The sequence below is a fragment of the Rhinoderma darwinii genome, chromosome 2 (assembly GCF_050947455.1).
Source record: "Rhinoderma darwinii isolate aRhiDar2 chromosome 2, aRhiDar2.hap1, whole genome shotgun sequence".
NCBI classification, from domain to species: domain Eukaryota; kingdom Metazoa; phylum Chordata; class Amphibia; order Anura; family Rhinodermatidae; genus Rhinoderma; species Rhinoderma darwinii.
Genome location: NC_134688.1, coordinates 160157073 through 160169082, shown reverse-complemented (window position 1 = coordinate 160169082; position 12010 = coordinate 160157073). Strand labels below are relative to the sequence as shown.

General features: G+C 42.3%; 1 protein-coding gene across 1 annotated transcript in view; it reads left to right on the top strand.

Annotated features, from left to right (window-relative positions):
• The window catches only part of UGGT2 (UDP-glucose glycoprotein glucosyltransferase 2), a 382432-nt gene that overhangs the window by 129230 nt on the left and 241192 nt on the right, over positions 1 to 12010 (top strand). Inside the window, exons 17-18 of the mRNA XM_075852393.1 lie at positions 2141 to 2305; positions 5106 to 5229. Of these exons, the coding sequence (XP_075708508.1) occupies positions 2141 to 2305; positions 5106 to 5229 (289 nt within the window). The remainder of the gene's footprint in view (positions 1 to 2140; positions 2306 to 5105; positions 5230 to 12010) is intronic.

Sequence of the window (12010 nt, the reverse complement as noted above, 5' to 3'; positions counted from 1 at the left end):
AAATTATGTTAACTTTATTCTGCTGGTCAAACCGATTACAGCGATAACAAATTTATATAGTTTTTTTTATGCTAGACTGCATTTACAAAAGAAATACAATTTTTTTTAACAAAGTTTTTATTGGTTGCCATTTAGGGGAACATACAACTTTTTGATCACGCTTATTATTTTTTTTGAGGAAGTAGGAGGACCACAACCGCTGTTTATACAAGTAAAAAAAATTTGGTTTTTTTTGGTTTTTTTTTATAAAAAAAAAAACGACGTTATTTTACTGTATTTAACTTTTTTTTTTTTTTTTTTTACTTGTCCCCCTAGGGGACCGTTGGATTGCTTGCATGATATCCTGCAATACTGACGTTTTGCAGTGTATCGTTATACTGACACTCTCCATGAAGCCCTGCTAGAGGCAGGGCTTCATAGCTATTCAAAGATGGCAGACCTGAGGGTCTTCATCGGGCCCCTTGACTGCCAATCAAACCATTGGCTCCCCGCGATTACGTTGTGGGGTGCCGTTGCAATGTTACAGTCGGCTGCACCCACTGTTTCTAACCATTTAAATGCTGCAGTCGCTATTGACTGCGGCATTTAAGGGGTTAAACTAGCGGGATATTTCTCATTACACTGAAGTGTCGGCTGTAAGACACAGCGGACACGCTCATGCTATGGAGCGGGCTCAGTCCGTGAACCCGCTCCATAGTCCCCAACCCGACGTGTGCCGTGTATATGTATATATATATATATGTGTGTGTATATGTGTATGTATGTATGTGTGTGTGTGTGTGTGTGTGTATATATATATATATATATATATATATATATATATATATTATATACAGTGGATATCAGGGAGGGCTTAACAATTCAGAGTATTACGGATGCAGACCAATTAATTTTTTTTATTTGTATATTTTAATGGGAAGATCTTTTTTTTTTTTTTTAAAGAGATTGTTCCACCATTACAGCTTATCACCTGTTTACTGCCACTCCATTCATTCTGTATGGGAATCACTGAGATAGTTGAGTGAAGTGCTCAACTATCTCTGTGAGTCCCATAGAGAATTAAATGAGTAGAAGCACGCGTGCGTGACCCCCGCTCCGTTCAAACGGGATTCTGAATACCCTGTTCTTGTGGGATTAAGAGAAGGAGTAACATGGCAGACCTACATGTCAGTCATGGTGGGTCAAGGGGTTAATAATTTATTGAAAACATTTTCTATTTTAAAGGAACAGTCCTGGCAAGATTTAGACACTGTATTAAGTGTATCCATCTGTTGTTCACCAACAACGTAATAGTTTTTCCCTTATCAGTACATGTAAAGAGTCAAACTTGTCAGATCCATCGAGTGAGGTAATCATGTGACTTAAAATCTATGTTCTCGATCTGATCACCATTGTAGGGTTTACAGGGTTTTACTTTCAGGGAGCAATTTTGTTTGTCTCCCTAAAATAGTTTGGCACATGAATATGGAACGGATATAGATTTCCAGGTAATTATCCGTATGTATGTCTGCTTTGAGCAAAATAGCAAAATGTACTCTTTGTAAGCCCAGCTTTATATTTTAAGACTCCCTAATACTGTGTGTACCGGAACCCAGCGTCGATACTTGTCATTTTTACAGTAAGGATGGCCAACTGATTCCAACCTGCCCAAAGATGCTTGGCAAAATAGTCATCCAAACTAAGCTAGAATGTAGAGCTAGGAAAGACTTAAAGAATGATTTACCTGCCCCTACACCAAGTTTCTATAAGATAGGGATAGGAGTAGAAAAATTATTCTGGAGTTTCCCCGTGGTAATAAGGTTAGGAATAACTGCGATAAATTGTGCTTTTGTTCTCATTCTTCTATTCGAGTTCATGCTGTATAATCAGATTCTCAGTATTATTTATGCTGTATTATCAGAATACTTCCCAATTAGAAATCTATTTTGTAATTGTGTACTTGTCTTTTGTGTTGTTTGCATTTCTTATAAAGAATTGTTTAATACCCGACTAGAAATATGACTCGGTCTATATCTAGCTATGCATGCAGCATCCCTAGGAGTTCCCATGCAGTTAATGGTTATGTCGCATGGTATTAGCATCTTCCATGTTACAGTCAGAATAATTCTGTGTAAGACTGTATTACTTCTGATTTAAACAGGCAGGAGCAACCTTTTATAAGAAGAGTGGCCTGGGACCATTGCCTCAAGTTCTGTTTAATGGTGTGCCCTTTAACAGTGAGGAGATGGATGTTGAAGAGATGGAGACAGTTATTCTACAGAAGATCATGGATGCCACAGGGTTCTTCCAGAGGGCAGTGTTCATGGTGAGCTTATCATTCACAAAGCATATGAGATAGATATATCATCCTAATATTTCGTTAAAGCTGTGTGTATATGATGTACAGGCTGTCATTTCCTGCAGCCATACTGCATACAAGTGATTGCTCCATATTACATTTACCTTGTACTGTCAATGTCAGTGAGCTGTCCAACAAGGCTAGAGTCTAGGAGAAGATGCGTATTGATAATGGGAAAAAAAAAAAAACATTTGCTGAGAGAGAACTGCACATGATAATATTGGTAATCTTTAGTACAGATATTATCTGGGCAGATATTAACAAACTGTGCTCAGAGAGACCAATGTCTTAAGAACATCAATGATTACTACACGTCTGTATCCGCACAGCCTTAAAGTAAAATCCATCAATTTGTTAAACTATTTTCACCCAAATATAATGTAAATTATATCTGTATGTAAATTAATGGACAGTTGTGAACCTATATTTTAAGCTAAACCTTCTCTGATATGCCAAATGGCAGGTTCACCTACTAACACAAATCAATGTATAGAATTGTTCACGACAGCAATTATTGCTTTGTAAGAATACTACGTAGAGCGCTTTATCTTTTTTTAAATACCCTACAATGTAATTATTCATAGGACAGACCGAAAAAGAAAACCGAAAAAATGACATTGATCAAAGCCTTTTCTGCAATTAACTAATTACTGTAACTTCTCTAAAAAGGATCTTTAGCATTGGAAAGCAAACCACAATATGATTAAATTACTAAAACTTAGATACCACTGAAGTGCACATGCATATTTTTTTCCCATTTACATGTTTTTATGTACTTCTATATACAAGGGGATCAAAGGATGAGTTTGCAGATAAATGTAATTGACGGAAACAAATATAATATACAATGAGGCACCAAACCATGTAGCAGTATGTTTTTCTAGTTCTGTCCATTTTTCTGTAGATAACACCTGATAACAAAAAATATATTAAGTTCAATGCAATAGCATAAAAAATTCCCTTCAAAAAGATTGTTTTAAAAATTCCCCTTTACTATTCAGCATTCTAAAAGGTAAAATGTAGTTTAGTCATTAAGAGGGTGAAAAGGTTTGACTTCCTTTGCATAGAGCAGGGTTAGGAAATCTTGCAGGCGTGGAGAACTACTTAAATATTGAAGTTTCTGAAGATCTACCACAATAAAATAAATGGGACAGCCACAGGACTGCCCCAATGTTGATGGCGGCCATGGAACCCTTTTATAACCGTGGCGGCCACAGAGCCACCCATAACAGTGGCAACTATAGGAGCCCCATAACCGTGGCAGCCGCATGAGTCCCCAATAACAGTGGCGACCGCAGGGCCCCCCATAACAGTGGCGGCCACAAGACCCCCCATAACAGTGGCGCCAGCAGAACCCCCCCAGAACAGTGGTGTCCACAGAACCCACCCCCCACCCCAGAACAGTAGCGGGACACATTGCTTTAATACAAAAAAAATACCTTGAGCCTTTAGGCTTGAGGGGTGGCGGACCCCATTGGGCCACTGCATCATAGAAGTGTGAGCTGGACATCACCCAGTGGTGCCAGTTCTGCAGATCCTCACCTCATTCTCCAGCATTGTGTATTAGTTCAATGGTATGGACTGAATTGTCTGCAGTATTGAACTGAACAGCAGCTCAGGCTGGGATCTACTCTGCACCTTTCTTTCATGTTCCGGATGCCAACCCAGTTCTTGAAGGGGCTCAAATGTTCCACGTTTAAAATGCAATTTTTACTAGTGCATATGGTATTGCTTACAGACATTACCTAATACCATGTTATTAACTTTTAGTCATCAAAACAGTAATTACAAATGTCCAATCCCTTGAATATCAAACAGGCAATCACTTAAGCCATAGACATAATAATTATTTTTCACCTTCCATTTATTAGAAGAAAGGTATAAAATTGCTAATGAGCATAATAATCATAAATCTGAATATGAAGACTTTAGTTCTTCATTCTGCCTTCACTTGTGCAGCAGACTTCACACCAAGTAGCTTGTTGCAATCAATCGCTGTGGGTGGCAGACTCCGATTTTGCCGTAGTAGCGGTAATAAATTGCGACATAACCGCTATGTCTTCATAGACCCTTACTATAGGAATGTGAAGAATAAGTATTAATTCTATTACTTAAGTACATTTCCTGTTTGGTGTTCAAAGGATTGTACGTTTGTAATTGCTGTATAATGGAGCTTGTGGAGACTCCGTTCTGTATGTCCCTTGTTGTAGTGAAAGTCACAATTGATTGAATTAAAGAATTTAGCCATCAATACCATTTCACTATATTCGCCGGACGGCTAAAATATTACATAGAATTCTTATTAGACACACTATAAACAATTCCCTATACGCTGGATGAAAATATGAGGAGAAACTCCACTTTAAATCAGATGTGTTTACTCAAATTTTTGGATTTTATTAAATGACTTAAATTGTTTACTGTTCTGTACAATATGCCCAGCATGCCATTGGTAAAACCTGGCGCTAGTGCATAAAGGGATTGACCAGGATTAGAAAAACATGACTTCTTTTTACCACAGGTTGTGTGTGGTATTGCAGATCAGTGCTACTCGCTTCATTGGAGCTGAGCTGCAATAACGGGCACAATCTCTGGACGGGTGTGGCACTGTTTTTGGCAGAAAGTATCTATTTTTTTCTTATCCTGGACAACACCATTAATAGCAATGTGCATTTGGGAATCCGTTTGTAAAGCAAAAAGATGAGGGTCGTATAATCTGCCAATAATACAGTGCTTGGTAATTATACTATTGTGGTTTCTTTTACAGGGTCTTTTAAATGATCACCTGGATGTTGTAGATTTCATGATGGACCAACCAAACACGGTCACCCGAATCAACCCCACTATTCTTACAAGTGAAAAGACACACATAAATTTTATTTCAAGATCAGGTAATGCAAAATAATTCCTTATAAAAAAAAATGACACCCATTCTTCTCAATAGGTAAATGCCCCATGGGTCAACCTGGAATTTCTGCCGTGGAATAATGAAATTGCCGGGCTGCCGGTGGCTACAAAGGCAATTGGAGGCCTGACACTGGCCTCCCGGTATGCCTAGTACAGAAGACTTTAAGGCCCTGACAGGATGCGGGGTCTAATAGGCTTCCGCAACCGCTGGCAAGATGGCACCGGCTCAGGAGCTGAGCCGACGTCATCAGCGGTGGATGTCAGCTGTATGTTACACCTGACATACACCTGTAATATAGCTGACATACACCTGTAATGGCAGGTTCCTCCCATTAACCCCTTAGATACAGCGATCTAAAGCGATCTATGGATCTTAGGGGTTGGCAGCAGAGCGGCAGCTATGCCCTGCAATCGCAGTATTGCCGACTGCTACTATGGCAACAGGAGGCCTAACAATGGCCTCCTGCTTTGCCATTACAGAACCAGATTAGGCCCTGCCCGGAGGCGAAGCCTAATCGGCTTGCTGTCAGTGAATGACTGACAGATCTAATACATTGCACTACATAGGTAGTGCAATGTATTCGAAAAAGAATCTGACCGTTGGACCTTCAAGTCCCCTAGTGGGACTAAAGAAAAGTATAAAAAAAGTAAAAATAAAAGTTTCAAGTCATTAATATCGCAATTGCCCTTTTTCCCTTATCAAGTCCTTTATTATTGAAAAAAATAAAATAAGCCATACATATTTGGTATTGCCGTGTCCACTATGCCCTACAAAAAGTGAAATAAAAAGGGATCAAAAGTCCAAAAATGGTACCAATACTAACTACAGCTTGTCCTGAAACAAAACAGCCCCCATACAGCTCGATCGACGAAAAATGGGAAAAGTTATGGTTGTCAGAACATGGCGACAGAAAAAAAAACATTATTTTTCCAAAAGTATAAATTAGATATCGCCGGGATCAGACTAACACGCAAAATAAAGTTAACATGTAATTTATGATGTGTTTTGAACACTATATAAAAAAAACTATGCCAGAATTTCTGCTTTTTGGTCACCTTGCCTTCCAAAGATAGGATAAAAAGTGATCAAAAAGTCGCATGTACCCCAAAATGGTACCAATAATAACTACAGCTTGTCCCGCAAATAAACCGCTCTCATACCACTACATCTATGAAAAAATAAAATAAGTTAAGGCTCCAGTATGTCAGAAAAGAAAAATATGCAGTTGTGCAGGCCCGAGGGGAACATTTCTTCTGTTTCAAAAGGCGATTTATCAAGGCCCTAAAATGAGTGAACTAGGAAGGGGAGGGCCCAAACATATCTGCCGGAAGCGAGGGTGCCCGTATTATACCAGGACAACACTTTCCCAGCAAAATTTTCCAAACTGCAAATGTGCAGAGTGTGGACCAAAAGAGGATAAGAAAGGACATTTATCAGTGCGACACTGTCCTGTGCATGAAGGATTGCTGTCTTGTTATGGTGGCACAAGCTGGGCACCACATATTGGCATATCTATGGAAAAAAATCCCATTTTCACTCTGCAACATCGAGTGCACACTAATTTCTCAAACACCTACGGGGTTAACATGCTCACTACACCCCTAGGTGAATACTTTGAGGGGTGTAGTTCCCAAAATGGGGTCACTTCTGTGGGTTTCCACTGTATTGGTCCCCAAATGGCGCTCCTTCCCTTCTGAGCCCTGCCGTGCGTCCAAACAGCAGTTTATGACCACATATGGGGTATTTCCCTACTGTAGAGCAGTAGCTTTACGATGTTGGGGTTCTTTTTTTCCTTTATTTGTTGAGAAAATGAAAAATGTTGAGCTAAAGCTACGTCTTTTTGAAGAAAAGGGATTTTTTTTTTATTTTCACTGCCCAACTCTAATAAAATCTATGAAACGACTGTGGGGTCATAATTCTCACTACTCCCCTAGATTAATTCCTCAAGGGGTGTAGTTTCCTAAATGGAGTAACTTTTTGGGCGTTTTCACTATTTTGTCCTCTCAGGGGCTTTGCAAATGCAACATGGCCCAAACCATTCCTGCTAAATTTGAGCTCCAAAAGCCAAATGGCGCTCTTTTCCTTCTAAGCCCTGCTGGGTGTCCATACAGCCATTTATGAACACATGCGGGATATTGTTTTACTTGGGAGAAATTGCTTTACAAATGTTGCGGTGCTTTTTATCCTTTAGTCCTTGTGGAAATGAGAAAAAATTAGATAAACCTACATTTTCTTTGAAAGAATGTAGATTTTCATGGCCTATTTCCAATAATTTCTGCAATAAACCTGTAGGGTCAAAATGCTCATTATACCCCTAGATCATTTCCTTGAGGGGTGTATCCAAATAGGGTAACTTTTGGGGGATTTCCCCTGTTTTGAAACCGCAAGAGCCCTTCAAACCTGACGTGGTACCTAAAACATATTCTAATAAAAAGGAGGCCCAAAATCCTCTAGGTGCTCCTTTGCTTCTGAGGCCTGTGCTTCAGTCCATAAGCACACTAGGGTCACATGTGGGATATTTCCTAAAACTGCAGAACCTGGACAATCAATATTGCATTGCGTTTCTCTGGTAAAACTTTGCGTTACAAGAAAATGGATTAAAAATTAATTTCTGAAAAAAAAACATTAATTTGTAAAATTCACCTCTACTTTTACTTTAATTCCTGTGAAACGTCTAAAGGGTTAAAGAGGCTCTGTCACCAGATTTTGCAACCCCTATCTCCTATTGCAGCAGATAGGCGCTGCAATGTAGATTACAGTAACGTTTTTATTTTTAAAAAACGAGCATTTTTGGCCAAGTTATGACCATTTTTGTATTTATGCAAATGAGGCTTGCAAAAGTACAACTGGGCGTGTTTACAGTAAAAGTACAACTGGGCATGTATTATGTGTGTACATCGGGGCGTTTTTACTTCTTTAACTAGCTGGGCGTTAGGAATGGGAGATCACGCTGTGACGTCACTCACTTCCTGCCCCAGGTCCTGCATCGTGTCGGCCACATCGGCACCAGAGGCTACAGTTGATTCTGCAGCAGCATCAGCGTTTGCAGGTAAGTAGCTACATCGACTTACCTGCAAACGCCGATGCTGCTGCAGAATCAACTGTAGCCTCTGGTGCCGATGTGTCCTCGCTCGTCCGACACGATGCAGGACCTGGGGCAGGAAGTGAGTGACGACACAGCGTGATCTCTCGAGAACACGCTGTGTCTGCACTGCCAGAAGCGGGGTGTTAACGAAGAGAAGTGGATGATACTTCTTGTCAGAACGCCCAGCTAGTAAAAGAAGTAAACACGCCCAGATGTAACACACATAATACACACCCAGTTGGACTTTTACTTTAAACACGCCCAGTTGGACTTTTACTTTAAACACGCCCAGTTGGACTTTTACTTTAAACACGCCCAGTTGGACTTTAGCAAGCCTCATTTGCATAAATACAAAAATGGTCATAAGTTTGCCAAAAATTCTCGTTTTTTAAAAATAAAAACGTTCCTCTTATCTACATTGCAGCGCCGATCTGCTGCAATAGCAGATAGGGGTTGCAAAATCTGGTGACAGAGCTTCTTTAAGTAACTTTCTAAATGCTGTTTTGAATACTTTGAGGGGTGAAGTTTTTAAAATGGGGTGACGTATTGGGGGTTTCTAATATATAAGGCCCTCAAAGCCACTTCACAATTAAACTGGCTACTGTAAAAATAGCCTTTTGAAATTTTCTTGAAAATGTGGGAAATGGCTGCTGAAGTTCTGAGCCTTGTAACGTTCTAGAAAAATAAGTGTCCAAAAACGATGCCAATCTGAAGTAGACATATGGGGGATGTTAGTTAACAAAATGTTGGTGTTTTTCACAATTAAATACTAAATGTACTGAGCAAATTTTTCCATTAACATAGTCCAATGTGTCACAAGAAAACAATCTCAGAATCGCTTGGATAGGAAAAAGCATTCTAAAGTTATTACCACATAAAGTGAAAAATGTCAGATTTGAAAAATGAGGCTCTGTCAGGAAGGTCAAAAGTGGCCAAAGAGGGAAGGGGTTAAGGGTGTTACTTTGTTACAGCATCAGCGCAGAAATACACACAAAACAGCATTTTGCACTTTGTGGTCCAATCCATGATGATCTACAAAACTTCCTGCAGCTAAATGGTCATTACTATATTCATGTGAAGATGTCCCTCAGAAAACATTGTTTAGTTGTAAAAAAAAACAAAAACACTAATGTTTTACCTGACTTTTCTAGCTTTTCACACATAGGCAGATTATGCATCTCCACAGCTGCATCAATGGCTGCTGTAACTTAGTACTTTATGTATCCAGCTACAATGGAAAGCAGAGGTCAGGAACATAACTGACAAGAATAGGAAATGCAAAAGTGAAAAAATATACTCCACAATAAAACAAAAAAAATTCTCAGTCCCTGCTCTCTTTTTTTTGCTAGCCTGAAGACAGGGGGCTGATGCAAGGAAATAACACATTCCTGTAGGATCAGACTTCACACAGACTTGGTTGTCTCTGACACACAGGATCCACCTAATATCAATCACATTAAAATTCAGAACTTAGATGTGATCAATATTAGGCTGAAACTTTGTCCGCAACAAACAGGACCCACTCTCAGCCGTCGCTAAACTGAAGAAATCGGCTGAGAGGGATCAATAGGGCTTCTAAGTACATTCTATGTCCAAAAAAGAAAAGTAATATATTCAAAAGTGTACATAGCAGGGGCGTAACTAGGAAAGACTGGGCCCCATAGCAAACTCTTGACTGGGACCCCCCCAGGTGCCACAAGCAGCCCCCTTATAGATAGTGCCCCCTGTAGAATGTGCCATACAGCCCCCCAGTAGACAGTGCTATACAGCCTCGCCTATAGACTGTCACACCCCACTTGTAGATAGCGCCCCCCACCTCCCCTTGTAGATAGTGCCATACAGCCCCCCTGTAGATATCGTCCTAAAGCCCCCCTGTATATAGCGCTATACAACTCCCACTGTATATAGTGCCGCACAGCCCCCCTTTAGTAGATAATGCCGCACAGCCCCCCCTTAGTAGATAGTGCCGCACAGCCCCCCTTTAGTAGATAGTGCCGCACAGCCCCCCTTTAATAGATAGTGCCGCACAGCCCCCCTTTAGTAGATAGTGCCGCACAGCCCGCCCTTAGTAGATAGTGCCGCACAGCCCCCCCTTAGTAGATAGTGCCGCACAGCCCCCCCTTAGTAGATAGTGCCGCACAGCCCCCCCTTAGTAGATAGTGCCGCACAGCCCCCCCTTAGTAGATAGTGCCGCACAGCCCCCCCTTAGTAGATAGTGCCGCACAGCCCCCCTTAGTAGATAGTGCCGCATAGCCCCCCTTAGTAGATAGTGCCGCACAGCCCCCCTTAGTAGATAGTGCCGCACAGCCCCCCTTAGTAGATAGTGCCGCACAGCCCCCCTTAGTAGATAGTGCCGCACAGCCCCCCTTAGTAGATAGTGCCGCACAGCCCCCCTTAGTAGATAGTGCCGCACAGCCCCCCTTAGTAGATAGTGCCGCACAGCCCCCCTTAGTAGATAGTGCCGCACAGCCCCCCTTAGTAGATAGTGCCGCACAGCCCCCCCTTAGTAGATAGTACCGCACAGCCCCCCCTTAGTAGATAGTGCCGCACAGCCCCCCCCTAATAGATAGTGCCGCACAGCCCCCCCCCTAATAGATAGTGCCGCACAGCCCCCCTTAGTAGATAGTGCCGCACAGCCCCCCTTAGTAGATAGTGCCGCACAGCCCCCCTTAGTAGATAGTGCCGCACAGCCCCCCTTAGTAGATAGTGCCGCACAGCCCCCCTTAGTAGATAGTGCCGCACAACCCCCCCTTAGTAGATAGTGCCGCACAACCCCCCCTTAGTAGATAGTGCCGCACAACCCCCCCTTAGTAGATAGTGCCGCACAACCCCCCCCTTAGTAGATAGTGCCGCACAGCCCCCCCCTTAGTAAATAGTGCCGCACAGCCCCCCCTTAGTAGATAGTGCCGCACAGCCCTCCCCCTAATAGATAGTGCCGCACAGCCCCCCCCTAATACATAGTGCCGCAAAGCCCCCCCCCTTAGTAGATAGTGCCGCACAGCCCCCCCCTTAGTAGATCGTGCCGCACAGCCCCCCCCCCTTAGTAGATTGTGCCCCACACAGACCAGTGTAGATAGAGCCACAGCCCTCCCCTTGTAAATAGTGCCGTACAGCCCCCTAGTAGATAGTGCAACATCCCCATGTATATATTGCCACACAGCTCCCCCTTGTGTATAGTGCCACTCTGCTCCCCCTTGAGTATAGTGCCACTCTGCTCCCCCTTGTGTCTGGTGCCACTCTGCTCCCCCTTGTGTATAGTGCCACTCTGCTCCCCCTTGTGTATGGTGCCACTCTGCTCCCCCTTGTGTATGGTTCCACTCTGCTCCCCCTTGTGTATGGTGCCACTCTGCTCCCCCTTGTGTATGGTGCCAGACAGGCCCCCCTTGTGCATAGTGCCACAAGGCAATGGCGCATCCAAGAAAGTTGTATAAGCCAGGGGGATGACAATCAAACATGGAAAGGTGGGTTTGGAGGCAAGACTGTGACTCTTCAGGATAGTGGCACCGCCCCATGACCCTTTAATGAGTAATTCGCATATAGTGTGCGCTGTTTTAAAAGTGAATTTTAAAGATTTTGCTGCATCTGAACAAAAACCATACATTTGGAAATATTATCAGGTCATGTATTACCGCATGGTAGCGGTTCAAGGGGTTAAAACTACCAGACGGGTCCCCATGAA